This window comes from Hyaena hyaena, unplaced genomic scaffold, assembly GCF_003009895.1.
Source record: "Hyaena hyaena isolate Hyena2069 unplaced genomic scaffold, ASM300989v1 scaffold_745, whole genome shotgun sequence".
Classification (NCBI taxonomy): domain Eukaryota; kingdom Metazoa; phylum Chordata; class Mammalia; order Carnivora; family Hyaenidae; genus Hyaena; species Hyaena hyaena.
In genome coordinates, this window is record NW_024081376.1 from 708,385 (window position 1) to 729,753 (window position 21,369).

At 35.2% G+C, this 21,369-nt stretch overlaps 1 protein-coding gene across 5 annotated transcripts in view; it reads left to right on the forward strand.

Moving 5' to 3' along the window:
- PIK3CB (phosphatidylinositol-4,5-bisphosphate 3-kinase catalytic subunit beta) overlaps positions 1-21,369 on the forward strand; it is a 164,462-nt gene that overhangs the window by 80,277 nt on the left and 62,816 nt on the right. For all 5 annotated transcript variants that reach the window (XM_039218206.1, XM_039218208.1, XM_039218209.1 and 2 more), the window contains 3 exons: positions 7,960-8,139; positions 11,302-11,472; positions 12,856-12,933. In XM_039218206.1, the coding sequence (XP_039074137.1) occupies positions 7,960-8,139; positions 11,302-11,472; positions 12,856-12,933 (429 nt within the window). The remainder of the gene's footprint in view (positions 1-7,959; positions 8,140-11,301; positions 11,473-12,855; positions 12,934-21,369) is intronic.

The window sequence follows — 21,369 nt, forward strand, 5'->3', positions numbered from 1 at the left end:
ATTTCCCCATCTAGGTCAGTCTGAGTTTCATTTCTTATGGGTCAAATCTCTACTGGATAGACATATTTCGATGTAATCATCATTATAAAAAAGTATGTGTGAGAATAAGTGTTTTGAAATTAAAAGAGAAATGGAGATGCTGTAAAATCTTAGTGGATTCCAAGCAGTCATAGAATTTTTTTCAATTTTATATATATATATGAATAAAATTGAAAATTTTATTTATATCTATATCTATCTATCTATCTATCTATCTATCTATCTATCTAGAGAGACAGACAGAGAGACAGACAGAGAGACAGAGGTTTTTTAAGTTTTTATTTTAATAATCCAGTGCTCATCAGGACATGTACACTTCTTAATCCCCATCACCTGTTTCACCCATCCCCCGACCTACCTCCTTTCTCCTTTTTGATAACCGTCAGTTTGTTTTCTTGGTATCTCTCTCTCTCTCTCTCTAAGCCTAGTTTGTTTGTTTGTTTTGTTTCTTAAACTGCACATATGAGTGAAATCATACAGTGTTGTATTTCTGTGACTGACTTACTTTGCTTATCATTATACTTCTTAGCTCTATAGTTGTATCAACTATACAACCTAGCTCTTGTTGTTGCAAATGCCAAGATTTTATTTTATTTTTTTTATGGCTGAATAATATTCCATTGCATATATTCCCCATCTTCTTTACCCATTCACCTATCAATAGACACTTGGGATATTTCCATAATTTGACTACTGTAAATAATGCTTCTATAAACATAGGAGAGCATATATCCCTTTGAATTAGTGCATATATCCCTTTGAATTAGTGTGTTTTTATTTTTTGGTAAATATCCAGTATTTTATATTTTGGTAAATATCCAGTTATTACTGTATGTAGTTTTACTTTTAACTTTTTTTAAATTAAAAAATTAAAAGCATTTTTTCTATCTTAAAATTTTTGAGGAACCCCCATACTGTTTTCCACAGTGGCTGGACTGGTTTAATTTCCCACCAACAGTGCAAGAGGGTTCCTTTTCTCAACATCCTCGCCAAAGCCTGCTGTTTGTTTCTTGTGTTTTTGATTTTAGCCATCTGACAGCTGTGAGGTGATGTCCCATTGTAGTTTTGATTTGAATTTCTCTGATGATGATGATATTAAGCATTGTTTTGTGTGTCGGCCACCTGTATGTTGTCTTTCAAAAATGTCTATTTGTGTCTTCTGCCAGTCTTTTCATTGGGTTATTTTTTTTAGGGGGGTGTTAAATTTTAGAAGTTCTTTTTTTTGATAGTTTATTTATTTATTTTGAGAGACAGAGAGAGCATGAGCAGGAGAGGGACAGAGAGACAGAGAATCCCAAGCCGACTCTGTTCTGTCAGCATGGAGCCCAATGTGGGGCTCCATCTCATTAACCATGATATCATGACCTGAGCTGAAATCAAGAGTCAAGACACTCAACTGACTGACTCACCCAGGTGCCCCAAGTTGTAAAAGTTCTTTATATATTTTGGATACTAACCCTTTATTGGATATGTAATTTGCAATATCTTCCCCCATTCCTTATGTTGCCTTTTAGTTTCATTGTTTCCTTCACTGTGCAGAAGCTTTTTATTTTGGTATAATCCCAATAGTTTAGTTTTGCTTTTGTTTCCTTTGCCTCAGGGGACCAAAAAGTTGCTGTAGCTGATGTCAGAGAAATTATTGCCTGTGCTTTCTTCTAGGATTTTTATGGTTTCCTTTCTCACATTTAGGTCTTTAATCCATTTTGAATTTATTTTTGTGTATGGTTTAAGAAAGTGGTCCAGTGTCATTCTTTTGAAAGTAGCTGTCCAATTTTCCCAAAACCATTTGTTGAAGAGACTGACATTTTCCCTTTGGATATTCTTTTCTGCATTGGTGAAGATTAATTGACTATATAATTGTGGGGTTTTTTTTACCCTGGTTTTTCTATTTTGTTCTGTCAATCTGTGTGTCTTTTTTTGTGCTAGTACTATCCTGTTTTAATTACTACAACTTAGTAATATATCTTGAAGTCCAGAATTGCGATACCTCCAGCTTTGCTTTTCTTTGTTACATTTGCTTTGGCTATTTTGGAGTGTTTTGTGGTTCTCTGTCAATTGTAGGATTGTTTGTTCTAGTTCTGTGAAAAATGCTCTTGGTACTTTGATAGGGATTGCATTAAATCTGTAGATTGCTTTGGCTAGGAGACATGTTAACAATATTTGTTCTTCCAATCCATGATCATGGAATGTCTTTCCGTTTCTCTGTGTCATCCTCAATTTCTTTCATTAGTGTTTGATAGTTTTCAGAGTACAGGTCTTTCACCTCTTTGGTTTGGTTTATTCCTATGTATCCTATTATTTTTGGTGCAGTTTTAAATGGGATTGTTTTCTTAATTTCTTTTCCTGCTGTTTTATTATTAATCTATAGAAATGTAACAGATTTCTGTATATTGATTTTGTATCCTGTAACATTACTGAATTCATTTATCAGTTCTAATAGTTTTTTGGTAGAGTCTGTAGGGTTTTCTATATATAGTATGTCATCTGCAAATAGTGAAAATTTTACTTATTCTTTAGCAATTTGGATGCCTTTTATTTCTTTTTTTACCTGTCTGATTGCTGTAGCTAGGACTTCTAGTACTAAGGTGAATAAATGTGATGAGAGTGGACATCCTTTTCTTGTTCCTGGTCTTAGGGGGAAAAGCTCTCAGTTTTTCACCTTTGAATATGATCTTAGCTGTGGGTTTCCCACATATGATCTTTATTATGTTGAAGTACGTTCTATCTACCCCTACTTTGTTGAGGGTTTTAATAATGAATGGAGGTTGTACTTTGCAAATATTTTTTAAGCATCTGTTGAAATAATCATATGGTTTTTATCCTTTCTCTTATTGGAGGGTTGTATCATGTTGATTGGTTTGTGAATATTGAACTGCCTTGCATCCCTGGAATAAATTCCACTTGGTTGTGGTGAATCACTTAAAAAATTATTTTTAAGTTTATTTATTTATTTTGAGAGAGGGAGAGAGAGCGAGTACATACACAAGCAGGGCAGGGGCAGAGAAAAGGAGAAATAGAATCCCAAGCAGGCTCTGCACCATTAGCGCAGAGCCTGATGTGGGGCTTGCACTCATGAACCGTAAGATAATGACCTGAGCTAAGATCAAGAGTCAGATGTTTAAGCGACTGTACCACCGAGGCACCCTACCATTACTGCTAATGACCAACATTAGGAAGCAGCATGTAGGAATATTAAATTAAGCATGTGATAAAGCGTAACAAAGTGTACATATAGGTTAAAAAATGATTTTCACGGGATTGTTAGGGAGAACTATAGACAGCAGTTTCTTTAAAAACATGAAATTTTAGATGACCACATAGTCAATATCAGCCAGCATAGAACAGGACTCTTAAGAAGCAAGATAAATATAATCATGGAATTATCATGTTTCAGATTTAAAGAACATTAGTCCCAACAGCCAGACCACAAAGACATTATTTTTAATTCCAAAGGTTAAAATTTATTAAAGATACCAGTAAACCCAAGCATCACTTTTAAACCTGTGTTGTTTTCTTTTTTAACCTCAGCCAAAGTTATATGAAATAATTCTGTCATTTAAGGGAGGGGGGCAGATGGCATTTGAAATAGTCTCCTGTGTGTTAGGGAACAGGGCACATGTACAGAGGGTAGAAAGTGGTGGAGACTATGTTTTTTGGGAATTTTTGAGAATGTATCAGAAACATGGGCAGAAATGTGAGAACAATGAAGCACATACAGTAAAACTGTGAACAAAGAATAAGTATTTCTTTACCTATCTAGACATTATCTGAATTAGTCCGGTTGTCATGATATATACATCATCATTAATGAATGAATACATCATCCCTTCCTACTAAACAAATATCTATCCCACTCATATGACCAATGTCTTTGTTGCATAGTCTCTCATATATAGATGTTTGTAATCATTGAGCAATACAATTCAAATCAGTTCCTCAGGAAAATTACAAGTCTTTTAAAGGTGCAATATGTGAAGTATTTTGAAGAGATGTTGGAAAACTGCTTGAAAGACAAGAAAAACCAGTTGAGTTTTGATCAAGTCATTCCAGTTAACATTTATGTGAAGAATATTAACAAGGGTGATGAGACATACCGATAGTAATTTACAAGACGTGAATTTTATCATCAAGAGATTAAGATTGGTCTTTGAAGGAAAATTTCGAGCCATTGGCACTATATACAATTCCATTGTATAAATCTAAGTTGACCTTTAAACAATGCGAGGGTTAGTGGTGCTAATCCCGCTCCATTCAGAAAACCACATATGGGGGTGCATGGGTGGCTCCATTGGTTAAATGTTTGACTCTTGATTTTAGCTCAGGTCATGACTTCATGATTCATGAGACCAAACCCCGCATTGGGGTTCTTTGCTAGTGTAGAGCTTGCTTGGGATTCTCTCTCTCCCTCCCTTTGTCTGTACCCTTGGTCTTGCGTGCGTGCTTTCTCCTCTGCCCTCTTAAAAAAGAAAAAAATCCACTTATAACTTTTGACCCCCACAGAACTTAGCTACTGATAGACTCCTGTTGATTGAAAGTCATCTTTGGTTAATACATATCTAATATATATATTATATACTTTATTTTTATAATAAAGTAAGCTAGAGAGAAGATGTTATTAAATCATAAGGAAGAAAAATACAGTATTGTAATGGTTTTATATTTAAAAAAAACCATGTAATTAAGTAGACCCACATAATTCAAACCCATGTTTTTCAAGTGTCAGCTGTATATCCATTATCTCAATTGTATCTTTCATAATTGATGATAAAACATTTGTATTTCTGTTGTTTTTTAGAAGTTTATTTATTTTGACAGAGAGAGAAGGAAGGGCAGAGAGAGTGAGAGAGAGAATCCCAAGCAGGCTCTGAGCACTGTCAGCATAGAGCCCGATGTGGTGCTTGAACTCCCAGATCGTGAGATCATGACCTGAGCCAAAATCAAGAGTTGGTCACCTAAGTGGCTGAACCACCCAGGCGCCCCTATTTTTTTTGTCTAATTTTAAATTATGTGTGTGCGTCTTACTGATTTGTACAAGTTTTTGGTATTTGGGGGTTAGTGAATTTTTGTCATCCATAGGTGTTGGGAGTGTATTTTCCCAAAGTGTTGCTTATCTTTTTTATTCTCTTTGTTTTGTTAGTTTTGTTTTGCTTGCTTTTTATCCTCAGGTTCTAGTCAGTCTTCACATTTCCTCAATTGTCATGTCATACACACACACACACACACACACACACACACACACAAACTTCAGTATTGTTGTATGAAATAATGTTGATTTATATATTTCTGTTGGATGTATACTATAAACAGAACTGGGGAGTCATAGGTATATGTGTGTAATCAGTTTTTAGTAGATACTGCCAAATAGTTTTTCAAATTCACATTCCTGCCAATAATATTTTGAGAGTTTAGTTTCTCCACATCTTTGCTAATACTTGATATTGTCAAATTTAAAAACTCTTAACATTTGTCATGTTCCTTTCCATCAAGTTTTAATTTTCACTTAATATGTTTTATTTCTTAGAGTTCCCTTTGATTCTTCTTCAGATATATTTGCCCTTTATTTGCTCATTTTCAAATTACCTTTAATTCTTGAAACATATCAACCATACTTGTTTTATTTTCTGAGTATTATTTCCAATATCTATGATTTCTCAAGCCCAGTTCTGATTTCTGGTGTTTTCTGTAGGTTCTTGTTATCTGATTTTAGAGTGTTCTCCAGTTTTGTATTTCTTTTTTTTTTTTTTTTTAAATGTTTTTATTTATTTCTAGGAGAGAGAGAGACAGCGTGAGCAGGGGAGGGTCAGAGAGAGGGAGTCACAGACTGAAACAGGCTCCAGGCTCCGAGCTGGCAGTCAGCACAGAGCCCGACGCGGGACTCGAACCCACGAACAGCAAGATCATGACCTAAGTGAAAGTAGGACGCTTAACCGACTAAGCCACCCAGGCGCCCCTAGTTTTGTATTTCTAAATGTATGAAATAGAGGGTAAATGGGAATCATAGAATAATTTTTTTCATGTATTAAGTTGCTTAGGCATTGTCATCCAGACATGTGCTATTTAATACAGTAGCCAGTAACCACATGTCTATATTTAATTTTAAATTTAATTAAGTAAAATTAAAATTCAGTTCTTTACATGAGCCGTATATTAAGTTCTCAAGAGCCACTGTAGCTAGCACAGAATAGAATATTTCTATTATTAAAGAGTTTTATTGGGTAGCACTGCTTTAGATAGTTATGACCATTTGTATTATGTTAGAAAAAAATATCATATCTCTTTGTGACTCTTTTTTTTAAAGATAGATTGCTTTTAAGCTAGAAGAAGGTTAGTTTTAAGGGAGATAGTGCAGGAAGATTAAATAAGAAGTTATATTTCTCTTTAGGATAAACATGAGGCATTGCTGAAGTAGAAGAGTATTACTAGAAAGGGAGAGAAGGTGACCAGTTGGCAACCCATTAGGATATAAGATCATTGGTATCCTAGTAGGAAGTGAGGTGAGTTAGGAAAGCGTAATCATGACTCCTCATATGACTCTCCGGATCCTAGCTCATATGCTTTGATGCATATAGCAATAACTTGTATAGAAAATTCAGGAGAAAAAGGGTAAAAATACTAGAGAAAACAGACTGGGACACCCAGTAAGTTTAAATTACAAAGTTGGAATTTTAAGTACCTTGTGGAAAAGGGAGGTGACTTAACTGTTAGAAATACTGAAGAATCAATCTCCAGTCAGTACAGTGGATTTTCTAACAATCTCAGTTGTCCAGAGTAGCAGTTAGCTGCCTTAGGAGATGGTGAATTTTCTTATATCCTTGGTCTGTGATCATATGGTATGAAATTCTTTTGCTAGATTATGAGAAGTGTTATTAGATTAACTTTAATGTCTGTACCTTTGGGATTTATGATGAATAGTTTTGATAATATCCAGTCCCTACTGTATCTTCATTTTTCATTAATTAAAATTTCTTTTATTTCTTTTTATATGTTTTAAAATTGGACAGAATTGTTCATTTATAGTTTGTTATAAAGTATAGATCTCTTCTTACCAGTGACAACATAAAATTCTCAGTTGAACTAAGTTTGGACAACTGCAGGTTTTTGGTATCTTTTTTGAAGAAAGATATTTGGGAAAGCATTCAATAAACTTCCTGATGAAAAGCTTTAGTTAAATATATACTTTAGTTAAATATTAATCTGGCCTGTGGGATCTGTGGCAGTTTGTATAGTGTAAGGTGACTTGCAAATTATCAGAAATATTAACAAATTTGATGTGGACACATCTTTAAAATTATTTATTTTTAAATTTTAAAATGTTTAAGTAATCTCTACACTCAACGTGGGGCTCCAACTCAGAACCCCAACATCAAGAGTCACATGCTCTGTTGACTGAGCCAGCAAGGTGCCCCTGGACACATTATATTTAGAAAACAGAAGGGGTGCCTTGGTGGCTCAGTTGGTTAAGGCCAACTTTGGCTCAGGTTGTGATCTCATGGTCATGGGTTCAAGCCCTGCATTGGGTTCTGTGCTGACAGCTCAGAGCCTGGAGCCTGCTTTGGATTCTGTGTGTTCTCTGTCAGGTTGTGATCTCATGGTGTTGGGTTCAAGCCCTGCATTGGGTTCTGTGCTGACAGCTCAGAGCCTGGATCCTGCTTCGGATTCTGTGTGTTCTCTCTCTCTGCCCCTCTCCCACTTACATTCTATCTCTCTGTTTCTCTCTCTCAAAAACATTAAAAAAAAATAAAAAAACAAAATAGGAAAATGTACTGCAATGTTAAATGTAAAAGATATACATACATAACATATATTCATATGTGGATATTATGTATGGCTATATTCAATATAGCAATAAGTACAAATGTAAAGAGTGATTTTTTTCAGCACAAATATAAAATTCTTCCTTTTTTCTACCCCTCTTTTTAGGATGTGTTTAGCTTTCAGATATCTCCTAATATGAGTCCTATCAAAATAAATGAACTTGCAATCCAAAAACGTTTGACTATTCATGGAAAAGAAGATGAAGTTAGCCCCTCTGACTATGTGTTACAAGTCAGTGGGAGAGTAGAATATGTGTTTGGTGATCACCCACTAATTCAGTTCCAGGTATGTGCATTAACCGTCAGCTTACTGGAGGTGTGTGTGTGTGTGTGTGTGTGTGTGCATTTAACAATTTAAATTTCTGATAAAAACGTGTTGTCACATATAGAGTATTTAGAACCTACAGAAAACTATACAGAATTAAATAATAGATATTCATAATCCTACCTACATCTGATAACCATTGTTAACATTTTGGCATGTTTTTGTCATTTTACTTAAGGTTACGTATTTTTTTGGCATAATGATTGTGTAATGTTTCTTTCTAAATGTTTGCTTTCTACTTTTTTGGTTGTTTCAGTGTTATAATTTCCTGTAGCATTATGAATTCTTAATAAAACGTGCTGTAGCTGCCTACTTTTTTATCATGTAAACATAATGATTTATTATTTTTTTAATAGAAAAGCTTAAAATATTTTTAATGTTTATTCTTGAGAGAGAGAGTGTGAGAGCACAAGCACACGTGGGGGAGAGGCAGAGAGAGAGGGAGACACAGAACTGAAGCAGGCTCCTGGCTTGAGCTGCCAGCACAGAGCCTGATGTGTAGCTGGAACTCACGAACATTGAGATCATGACCTGAACCAAAGTTGAACACTTAACTGACTGAGCCACCCAGGAATCCCAGACATAATGATTTAGATACGAAATATTCTGGGGCAAGTAAAATACAAGATATTTTGATTAAATGGTAACTAAATGTATAAAAATTTATTTGTGATTATAAGTTAACCAAAGTCTTATAAATTTTCATTGTGAATGGAAAACTTTTCAGTTTCCTTTATAAGTTATATTTTACATATTTATATTAAATATGTACATGTATATAATATGTATAATATTGTATCTATAAGTGCCCTCCCCTTCCTTATTTGTTTCTTCTACATATGGTAGGAATTTTGTAAGCATTATGTCTGGCCATCCTCAAAAGCCTTCCTCTGTTTTTGGCATACGTATTTCAATGCAGTCATGAATTCCTTTAGTATAGTGCATCAGATTGTAGAGTAAAATGAAGTTTAAATAAGATAAATGCAGTGCAATACTCCTCCCTCAGCACTGTCCTTTTAAAAGATAGAATTGTGGCTTTGTCTTCAAGGAACTTGAAGGTATTTTTGTTGAAATTACATTTGGAGACTAAAAATGGTCATTACATAAAGAATAAGGCTAAATGCCAAGTTAGAGGTAAATAGTAACAGGATTTTATAAAGTTATGTAATTATTCTTATTTGTGATTTTTTTATTTGTGACTTTTATTGTTTTAAGGAAGAGGGATAGAGGTATGTTAAATATTAAGTGATGTCTTTTTGAGAATAAGGAGCTGTGATTTATTAGCAGCTAATAGATTTTTTACCTTTCTTTTCAGATTTTTAGTGTGGCCTTTAATTCTTGTGGTTTAGTAGGTAGAAAGTCTAGAAGCAGTTAGAACTTCTCTGCACAGCTTTGAGAGCTGTGGCATTCTGACAGTCAGCACTTGAACTGCAGCCCATGAAAGGAAGAAGGAAGATGAAAAGTATTTGGTTGGTAGCATAGGAGTATTGACTTCTTTATGTTTTGCCATCTTTTAAGTAGTCTTTTGCTTCTTAACACTTTTTTTTTAATCTTAATTAGTGGAGGGTATATTGTTGTACCTAAACCAGGATTTGTTATTATAAAGAAAAATAAAGGCTTGTATACATTTTTCTACAGGGTTATAATGAAAGAGAAAATATATCATGTAGGCAAAGAAGTGTGAAGAAAGTGGAATGATGAATATTTTATAGTGAAAATTTTTTGATTGAATATATTTATCATAATATCATCTAACTGCCAATTATAGGCCATTCTGGAATTTTTTTTAATTTCAAAAAATGTATTTCTTGGTTCTGAATTGAATACAATACATTGAATCACACTTTATGTCTGTATCGGAAATTTATTCTAATGCGGAATACATTAGGTTTCTTTCTCCTCAGCTTGTTAGAAATTTCTGGTAATATGAGTAACTGCTCCTTTTTTTTCCTCTCTCTCTCTTAAATTTTATTAAAAATTTTAATTTTTTTAAATTTAAAAATTAAAAATTTTTAAATTTTTAAAAAATTTTTAATTTTTATTTAAAATTTTATTAAAAAATTTTTTAAATGTTTATTTGTTTTTGAGATAGACTGGGTGTGAGCTGGGGAGGGGCAGAGGGAGACACAGAATCTGAAGCAGTCCCCAGGCTCTGAGCTGTTAGCACAGAGCCTGATGCAGGACTTGAACCCACGAACTGTGAGATCATGACCCAAGCTAAAGTTGGACGTTTAACCGACTGAGCCACCCAGGTGCCCCTTCTTTCCTTATATGCTTTTGGAGAGTCATCCTGGTCTCATTGAAATAAAACAAAGCATCAAGTTCAGATGACTAGTAAAGAAAGATAATAATGGTTGTCTGGAGTCCTGTGCTGTAAGGGTACCAGGTCTGCCTCAGGGATCCATGGGAAAATCTAAGTTGACTACCTCAGGATGTGAAGAAATGACCACATGTGTACTACATGTTCACTTGTCCTGACTGATTGGTCAAAGCTTGCACTGTGATATCACAGTCTATCCTGATCAAGTCCCACCCCTAGAAAGGTGAGCTGATAGGTCAAACTGTCCACTGTTAGGTGCAAAGAAAAGGCAAAACGACTATACGCATTTTTTCAGGGTTTAGCAAACAAACAAACAAAGACAGGTAGATTTAAAGATAACAGGTTTGAAGATGCCAGGAATGTAACTTAGCTCTTCTGATTTTCCCTTCATCTATTAAAGAGGAAAATCTCTTTTATAGGATTGTTAGGAAAATGAGCTATAAATAATAAGTAGCAGCTAGTTCTTAGGTTCTTAGGAGTTCAATTAATGGTAGCAATTTTATGTTGTGATTTTAATTTCTTATATTCTTGGCATTGAGTTGTTAAGGTGTATTTTTATAGTATATTGATATAATGGTGTTCATCTTAATTTTATTCTTCTATCAATTTAAGTTTGGGTTTTTTTGGTTAGATAGGCTCCACACCCAGCCTGGAGCCCAATGCAGGGCTTGAACTCACAACTCTGAAATCAAGATCTGAGCAGAGATCAAGAGTCGAACTGTCAAACTGACTGAGCCACCCAGGTACCCCTTGATTTAAGTGTTAGCTTGAAAATCTTTACCTTATTCTTTCCTTGCTACTAGTATATCCGGAACTGTGTAATGAACAGGACCTTGCCCCATTTTATGCTTGTGGAATGTTGCAAGATCAAGAAGATGTATGAACAGGAAATGATTGCCATAGAGGCTGCCATAAATCGAAATTCATCAAACCTTCCTCTTCCTTTACCACCAAAGAAAATGCGAATTATATCTGTAAGTTTCATGTGTGAACTTTTGGTAACTCTCAAAAGCATGTGATTTTGTTAGGTTGTGTGCTTCAGCCTCACACAGATTTTCTCTGCTAACTTCTCCTGTGAAAACCAAAATACAGATTTGCCAAAGATCCATTACCATTTATTGGTAATTATCTTTCTTTCATTCTTTTCTTCCTTATAATTATCTTTTTAAAATTTTTTAATTAAAATTTTTTTAAAATGTTTTTTAAAATTTATTTTTGAGAGAGAGTGGGAGTTGGGAAGGTGCAGAGAGCGAGAGGGAAACACAGAATTCAAAGCAGGCTCCAGGCTCTGAGCTGCCAGCACAGAGCCCGATGCAGGGCTCGAACCCAAGGTATAGAGCCAAAGTTGGACGCCTAACTGACAGAGCCACACAGGCGCCCCTGTAATTATCTTTCTAACTACTATCCTTTTTCCTTAGCTCAAGCTACATGTAAATGTAAATATGTTATTTCTGGTTTTGGTGTTCTTTTGGTGCCACAGAAATATCTCACCAGATTAGAAATTTCTTGAGATTACAGCTAAACATAGACTTTAGTGAGCAATTTGAGACATTGTAGTAGACAAGCTAGATGTACAGAAATAGTTGATTTACTGGTAAAGTTCATTTCTATCAGCTTAGCTATGAGAATGTTTGGAATAATTGGCCTTCTTCTTACTGCATAGTTTTAGAATTTAAATATATCAAAGATACCATTTTTCCAGAATGTAATATATTTATATAAAGCAAATCTTAAGTTTCTATTTATCGACTGGAACAGTTAACATTTTTTCATAGTTAATCGGTTTTAACAAGTTGTATATTTAATCTCTCTTCTTGAGAGTAACAGTATATTAATTGCCAGTTAAAAGTATATTACTTTAAATGGTCAATTCTTAATTTGTTTTTAATGCTGATTTTTGAGAGAGGAAGAAAGACTAGAGTGGAGGAGGGTCAGAGAGCGAGAGGGACAGAGGATCCAAAGTGAGCTCTGTCCTGACAGCACAGAGCCCGATTCGGGGCTCAGACCCACAAACTGTGAGATCGTGACCTGAGCCGAAGTTGGACCTTTAACCTACTGAGCCACTCAGGCGCCCCTAAATGCTTAATTCTTAATTCATCCAAAACTTTAATACTATTTGTTTATGGCGTTTAATATAGTGACTTTCTTAACAGTATTGGAATGCTGCCCGTGTTTTGCTATAAGAACAAAGTGCTAATGGTTGTGATGCTTAATTTAGTACACGTGACTTTCATTTTGTTAGTTCAGAGGTCTATTTTCGTTATTTTGCCAGTGGACATGAGAACATATATGATGATTTCATTGCTAGCATAGAATATTTATTTCCTTAATTAAAACTTGATTTCATTCTTTTACAGCATGTTTGGGAAAATAACAACCCTTTCCAAATTGTCTTGGTTAAGGGAAATAAACTTAACACAGAAGAAAGTGTAAAAGTGAGTACTTGTTAACATTTGAGTGTTGTTTTTTTTTTTTAATCTGCTGCATTATTTGAATGACTTACCGATACGCTTAATGAATGTCACATTGGAGATTAAATTTTAGGTATATTGGTCATTTATACGAAATAGAATATGGCAATTTAATGTAAGACAATTAAGAATCTTTGTCTTTAAGTATCCTTTGAATAGTTGTAGATGGACTGGATAAAGTGACATTTCCCCCTTATATATTATGTAAAAGAACTTGCTTTAGATCAGGAATTCACCAGGTACAATTTAAGCCAAAGCTGTAGGTCAGAGGTTCCTATGAAGCTTCACTCTCCTTTGTCAGCCTTGTTTAGAGCTGCACACAGCCTCCTTTCTTAACCCCCCCGCCCCACCCCTTTTTTCTTTTAAATTTGCTGAACACAGAGAAAATGTAATAACCATTTCCTGGAAGAAAATAGATGACTACATTGTGGACCACAAGTTGTTAACACATGGAGATTTATTGCATAACCCCATACAATTAAGTAAAGACTTAACAAGGCATTTTGTCTTAAAGTGTAAAGCATGCATTTTCCCCTATTTTGCTTGGCAGGAAATTAAGTGAATAGTTTTGTGATCCAAGAAAGAGATTCACTTAGTTTGAGATGTTTGCTGGCATGAGGACAAATTCAGAAGCACCTTGCCAAAGATTACGAATGATTTGCTTTTATAAATGGACTTTAAAGATCCTTTAGTTAGGTGTCATTAAAATAATGGCTTTTTAAAAAAATTTTTGCTTTTACATTCTCAGGTTTTAATTTTTAATGAGTGTACTTATGGCCAATTAGCCTTTGTTTTCTGTTTTAGTGGTAATTCTGTTTTTTCTTTTATTTAAACTTTCCTTATTAATTTTTGTCCAGTTGTAAAAGTATAATATGATTGTTGTAACAGGTAAAAAAAAGTTTAAATGCCATTAAAGAAAAAAGTTATTGATCTTTTTTCCCCAAATTGACTTGAGAAGCCTTCCTCTTATTAATATTCTGAATAAGCTTATTTAGAATGGTATTATTTCTTCCTTAAATGTTTGGTAAGATTTACTCCAAGCCATCTGACCCTAGAGTTTTCTTTGTGGGAAGGTTTTTAATTGGGAATTTAATTTCTTTAATGGATATGTCATTAGATTTTTATTTCTTTTGTGTCATTTTTGATAATTTTTGTCTTTTGAAGATTTTATTTTAAGTTGTTAAATTATTAAGTTTATAATAGCCCCTTAAATTAGCTTTCCATTGCTGTTAGCAAATTACCACAAACCTAGCAGCTTGAATACCTGTTTATTAGCTTATATGTCTGTCATTCAGAAGTCTAGGTGTGACGTGGCTGGTTTTTCTGCTTATGGTCTTAACAGGTTGAAATCCAGGTGTGAGTTAGGTCATATTTCTTCTGAAGGCTCTGGAGAAGAATTTGCTTCCAACATGATTCAAGTTATTGGTCAAATTCAGTTCCTTGAAGTTGTAGAACTGAGGTTCTCATTTCCTTGCTGAGTCTTGGCAGGGGATTGACTCAGGATTGCCCTTAGTTACTAGAGGCATCTTTCAAGCCTGTCTCTGTGGCTCTGTTTTTAATTCTATAGAAATGGAGAATTTCTCAAACATCAAATAATTCCCACACTTTGAATCTCTTGCCAGGAAGATCCTGGTCCCTTTTTGATGGCTCACCAATGCATTGAGCCTGTGAAAGATAATCTCCCTTTCTCAGAGTCAGCTATGTCAAATAGTATAACCTAATCTCAGGAGCGAAATCCATTATATTCACAGACCCAGAGATCTTATGGGGGACATGATTCTCTATAGTTTGTAGTGAAAACCGTAGGTGTTCAGTGAAGATTCACTATTCTGCCTGTCTGGCACTTGAATGTCTTTTGACCTTTTGAGTGTGCTTAGAATTTTGTAGCATAACTAACTTTCTGGTCAGTCTTTTCCTAGCCTTGTGGTGTTTCACTTTTCAGGTACACCTCTTAATATGCAGGAGAAACCTTACTCAGTGCTGTCCCAAATCTAGAAGATGATGTTAGTACACATAGAATTCAAGAAGCCCTCTGGTTATAGCTCTAGAGGGAAAGGGTCTTCTAACTCTGAGAAACAGTGAGGACCTCCCCACTTTTCCCTCTGTTATTTGTTTTTGGTTCTTTTGTCTGTTCTCATTTGCCCCAGTTTCTAAGAAGTCCTGTGGCACCAGTAGCAGTGGTAGCAGTGGGGACAGCCCTAAAATGCAGAGAGTTGAATCTTCTCTCTTGAGAAGAGTTGTAGTCACAAGAGAATGGGGCAAATCCTCACTGGCTTTTCTGTTTTCCTTTCTCTTTTTCTGTTCTATTTGACATAGTTGTAGGAAGTGTGGGTGAATAAAGCCTCAGGTTTCTGGCTGGGTGATTAAAAAAAGGGAGCCCCAGGCAACCAAAAAATACTTGGATGATTGAAGAGTAGGAGGAGTTTGGGAGAGTAACCCCTTTTAGTTGTTTATGCTTACAGGTTTATTCCTGAACTGTACATATGTGAATCTGAGTCTTAACTGCCTACATACTCTGAGAACTAAACTGAAGCATAAACTACCACCCAGGTCTCAGTCAGGTCACTGTATACTGTACACATAAGACAGATCCAATAGCTCTGTAAAGAATTTGACTAAACTGGTATTAGAACCATAGCTTCAAGGGGCTTGTTGCAACTTGGAGTCTGAACCTAACCATCATCTGTTAAAATATATCAACATTTTCTGTAGGATATAAACAAAACCTGGAGTTTTATAACATAGTGGTCAGAATGGTCTGTGATGCAATTTAAAATTAATTGGCATAGAAAGAACCAGGAAAATATCAAGTTGTATGGATAATGATAATCAACAGGTGTCAGTGTTGAGATGACATAGATGTTAAGTCAGTTTTTATAAAAATGTTCTAAGTAAGGGCAAAAACAATGGAAAGGAATGGGAAAATGAAAAGTCTCAGCCAAGAAGTAGAAGATAGGCACCATTTGGAAAATTTAGAACTGAAAAATATAACTTATAATTTATAAACTCATTGAATGGCCTCAATAGTGGAAACGTAATGAGAAAGGAAAGTCAGTGATTTGAAGATTAATAAAAATAATTTTCAGTTTGAATAAAATGGAGAAAAATGAGGAAGAAAAAACTCTTTATAGCCTCATATACTGTGCAGCAGTATCAGAAAGTCAAACAATATCAGAAGGTTGAACATCAGAAGGTAATCTGAGTTCCAGAAAGAAAGGAATATAGTTCAGAAAAACTTTTTAAAGAAATTCTCACTGGGAGTTTTCCAAAATTGGTAAAAGACACAAATATAACAGATTCAACAAACTCAATGAACCAGAAATAGGATAAACACAGAGAATTTCAAACCTAGGTACATCTGATATTACAGTTATTAGTCCAAAGTCGTAACACCACATGGCCTAGTTATATAGGTCTCAGCACTCCTAAACTATTAAAACATATATGACCAGTGGCTCAAGTGATGATCTCATGGTTCATGGGTTCAACAGCCCCACACTGGGCTCTTTGCTGACAGCTCAGAGCCTGGAGCCTGCTTCCAATTCTGTCTTCCTCTCTATCTGCCCTTACGCATTCATGCTCTGTCTCTATCTTTCAAAAATAAATAAACATTAAAAAAAAACCTTAAAATAGGGGCGCCTGGGTGGCTCAGTCTGTTAGGTGTCCAGCTTTCAGCTTAGGTTATGATTTTGCAGTCTGAGAGTTCTAGCCCCATGTCGGGCTCTGTGCTCACAGTTCAGAGCCTGGAACCTGCTTCTGATTCTGTGTCTCCCTCTCTCTCTCTGCCCCTCCCCCACGCACGCTCTGTCTCTCAAAAATGAATAAACATTAAAAAAATTTTTTTTAATATATATAACCTGAGGGAGGAAAGAAAGAAACTATGTTTTTCCTCTTCTTATTTCAGTGCCAGGAACACTAAATAAATATTTGTGCTATGAATTAATACATTTTAATGTAACGATCTCTAACATCTTTATTTTCCTACTGTTTTTTTTCTGAAAACCAAAATTTCTCCTTAGTGTCTGCTATCATGAGAGATTTTAAGTTCAGAAAACAGATTTTTGAAAATTAAAAAAAAATTTTAAATGTAGATCGTTTTTTGTACTTGTTTTTGTTTTTAAATTTTTTCTTTTTTAACATTTATTCATTTTTGAGAGACAGAACTTGAACGGTGTAGAGACAGAGAGAGAGAGACACACACACAGAATCCGAAGCAGGCTCTGAGTTGTCAGCACAGAGCGTGATGCGGGGCTTGAATCCACAGACCGTGAGATTATGACCTGAGGCGAAGTCAGATGCTTAACTGACTGAGCGACCCAGGCGCTCCTCTTGTTTGTTTTTAACCATGTATCATCTTGAATCATTTTAGTGAATTATAGATTTCTCAAGTAGATATAATCTTAATGACTTGGCCTTAAATCATACTTTGACTAAATATAATTAAATAATGAGTAATATTTCAACACATTTTTTCAGAATATGCAGAGTTTCTTTTTTTCTTGTTACCATGCCTTGGTTAGAGTCTTTATTATTATTCTCTTCTAGATTTCACCCTTTGCTATTGTTGTTTATAGTTAGTACAGAACTTTTCAAGTTCATTATACTTGAGTTTTTTGACTTTAATGGCCAGCGCCAACACCCATGCCAGCATCTTTACAGTAGGTAAAATAATGTTTCACATATCTTTCTTTTATAAAATCTTTCACCGGGTAGATTTAAAATATAATGTTAAGTACAATTCAGGAAAAGTTATTCTGTAAGAGACAAAAGTAATTCATTATCAGTATTATACTCAAGCATGTGATGGTTTATGCTTAATTGAATGGTAATATTTTAACTTCCCAAAGAAATAAATGTACTGTGTGTCTTTTAGGAAATTCTGAATGTGTATTTTTCCCCCAAATTGGGTTTTGGGTAAGGTTTAGGCAGCAGATGCTTTGTTGTGGCCATGTAAGGTCAGATATATGTATATATATATATATGCAATCAAAGCATAAATACTTTGATCATCAGGTCAGCCTACAGTGGAATTAAAATAGTTTTAGGGACATGAAGTTTGTAAGCAGGGTTCATGTGTGAATTTATGAAAATGTCCAGTCTACCCCCTCCTACATCTTTACATGGAGATTTGTGGAGCATCAAGTGCAAATGAAATAACCTGCATTTTTCTGGAAGAAAAATACTCTTTAAACCCTTTACTTTATCCCAGCATATATGCCATCTTCAATCTGCCCCACCCACATGACTTCATAATTTAGTAACAGTGATCTCTCTATAGTTGGTGAGTATTGGTTTCTGATTTTTATTAGCTTCATAATTTGATCTTCCTCATTACTTGCTTTTATCTTATAAAAATGGACTAGTATTTCATTATTCTAATGTTCTATAACTTCTAAATAGAATAGATTGACCGACAGGAGGTATCCATCAGAGCATGTCATCTTTAGGTAACAAAACCTGATACAAAAGGGAGCTTAAATAGGGACCTTAAAATTTTTTCATAGTTTTATTGAATGTGAGGAAGGCTTATTTTACAGGAGAGTAAATGGCTATGCAAGTTTTCAGCAGTTAAGTAAAGGTAAGAAATGTGATTTCAGTGATGAAAGAATAATTTTACTTTTGAGACTGGTCAGTCTTGGTGCTGGTCTACCTAAAAACATGTAGTATGAAGGGGAGGCAAGTGAGTAGGTTTATCCAGGGTATGGACTTCAGTTGTGTGTGACAGAGGGAGAGACCAGCATTGGCAGAGAGTTTTGGTGAAGGCAAAGGTAGACAAAGCTGATGGGGAAAGAGGGGGAGTTGTTGGTCTTTGAAATGGAGGCTTAAAGTGGGCAAGGAGATTTTCCTGTGGGAGTGTTAGAGTGAGTTAGAAGGGGAAGTGGTTGGAAAGCAAGATGTAGCAATTAGTGATTTGGAGATGCCAGGATGTGGCAAAGTCAAATTCTGCATGTGATTGGGTTTGTGGGGCTGAGGGGAAGGAGAAGAAGTACTATGGAGATTTTGAGGTCAGGGAACTCTGAGGTCTGATGAGTTGATTGCTTTAGGCATGTGGGCCCTGCCTCAACACCTCTTAGTGTTTTTCCTCTCATTTGAATTTTTCACATCTTGGAAAACAATTACTGACGTGTTCTTTGTAAGAAAATTGAAAAACTGTACCTCCTTTGCTTACTATTCTTAAGCCTTTGCCTGTAGCCCAGACATCTTTTCATTTCCAGACTCCTATTTTCACATGCATCAGTACACATTTCTTTTTTTTAATGTTCATTTATTTATTTTTGAGAGAGAGAATGTGAGTGTGGGGATGGGGTAGAGAGAAAGAGGGGGAATCCCAAGCAGGGTCTACATTGCTTGCTTGGGACTCTCTCAACTCTCTGCCCCTCCCACGTGTACTCATAAGCGTGCTCTCCCTCAAAATAAATAAATACTAAAAAAAAAAAAGAAAAAAAAAAAAGGAGGGTTGCCTGGGTGGCTCAGTTGGTTAAGCATCCGACTTCAGGTCAGGTCATGATCTCGTGGTTCGTGAGTTCAAACCCTGCATCAGACTGTGCTGACAGCTTAGAGCCTCCTGGAACCTACTTCAGATTCTGTCCCTCTCTCTCTGTCCGTCCCCCATTCACGCTATGTCTTTCTTTCTCTCAAAAATAAATATGATTTGCACTTTCCTGATAAAAAAAAAAAAAAAGACAATGACTGGTGCATAGTGATGGAAACTTTCCTAACCTCCTGATAAACTAAAATTATCAATCATTGTGTATTCATTAACTGATGTTCAGTTCTCCTGAGGTATGTTAGGGAGGAAAATAAAACTGAAATCTGAGTTTTGTGTTCTTCCTATCTCCTATACAATTTTACTAACACTAAATGCCATCTTTTGAGTATTTTATGATGGGGCCATTTCTTAGTTGCTTGGGAGAAAATAATTACAGTTCTTTTAGGCAATTACAGTTTTCTTTACAGAATAAAGTAATTATTTTTCCTATTTTGTGTCTTGACCTTTAAAAATACTGGTATTATAAGTGTCTTATAGTTTAGATACTTTGAGGATAGCATAAAGGTAAATACGAAGATTTCCTAAAAGTACTGTTGTATAAATCCTTCTTTATAATTATTATCATATATTTTACAGAAAAATGAATCTCCAGACATTTTGTCTTATTTCAGGGAACACAGGGCAATAGCATTTATTTTTAAAAATTTTTTCACCATTTATTCATTTTGAGAGATAGAGTGCAAGTGGGAGAGGGGCAAAGAGAGACGGAGACACAGAATCTGAAGCAGGCTCCAGGCTCTAAGCTGTCAGCACAGAACCCGATGTGGGGCTTGAACCCATGAGCAGTGAGATCACTACCTATGCTGAAGTTGGATGCTTAAACAACTGAGCCACCCAGCCGCCCCAGCATTTAAAGTACTGTAGAGTGGACATAGACTTAAAAGTTCCTTAAGGCTGTGACTGCTCAATCTTGATACTATTTATTTTATTTATTAAAAATTTTTTTTAATGTTTGTTTAGATTTGAGAGAGAGACAGAGCATGAGCAGGGGAGGGGCAGAGAGAGAGAGAGAGAGAGAGAGAGAGAGAGAGAAATACAGAATATGAAGCAAGCTCCAGGCTCTGAGCTGTTAGCACAGAGCCCAACACAGGGCTTGAACTCACAGATAGCATGATCATGACCCAAGCCAAAGTTGGACACTCAACCCACTGAGCCACCAGGCGCCACTTGTCTATTTTTTACTTATTTGTTTATTCTTTTGACAGTGTTTAAAAATAGAAAACCTTGAATGGTTGTTTTTTTAAAAAAGTAATATAAAAAGTGATTTCCATTTTCACTCATTTGCATTAAAATTTATGAATTTTGGATTGATTGTGGGCATTTGGTGTTATGCCGGTATTTAGGATCTTAAATTTAGATCATCCAGCTATTTTGTTTGGTGCTTTCTAGAATAATAATTTTAAAGTATTTTATGTTGTGTTTTTTGTTTGCTTGTTTGTTTTTTGTTTTGAGAGAGAGAGAGTGCAAGCAGGGGAGGGGCACAAGGGGAGAGAGAAAATCTCAAGCAGACTCCTTGCCCAACACGGAGCCTGACATAGGGCTTGATCTCATAACAGAGATCATGACCTGAGTTGAAGTCAAGAGTCGGACCCTTAACTGACTGACTGACCCAGGTGCTACCGTTTTAAAGTATTTTAATGATAACATTATAAAATATAATTGAAGATAACTTAAGAGAAGAATAAGTCATGAATATTCTTGCTATCATTGTACAACTAGTTTTATTTGTATTCATGTCTTTGTGTTGTCAAAATGTGAATATGGTTTTAGTGAGTTCATAGTGTATTTTGCTATTTTATTTTTCATTTAAGATTACACAGTATAGGCTTCTACACAGTACAGACTTGATG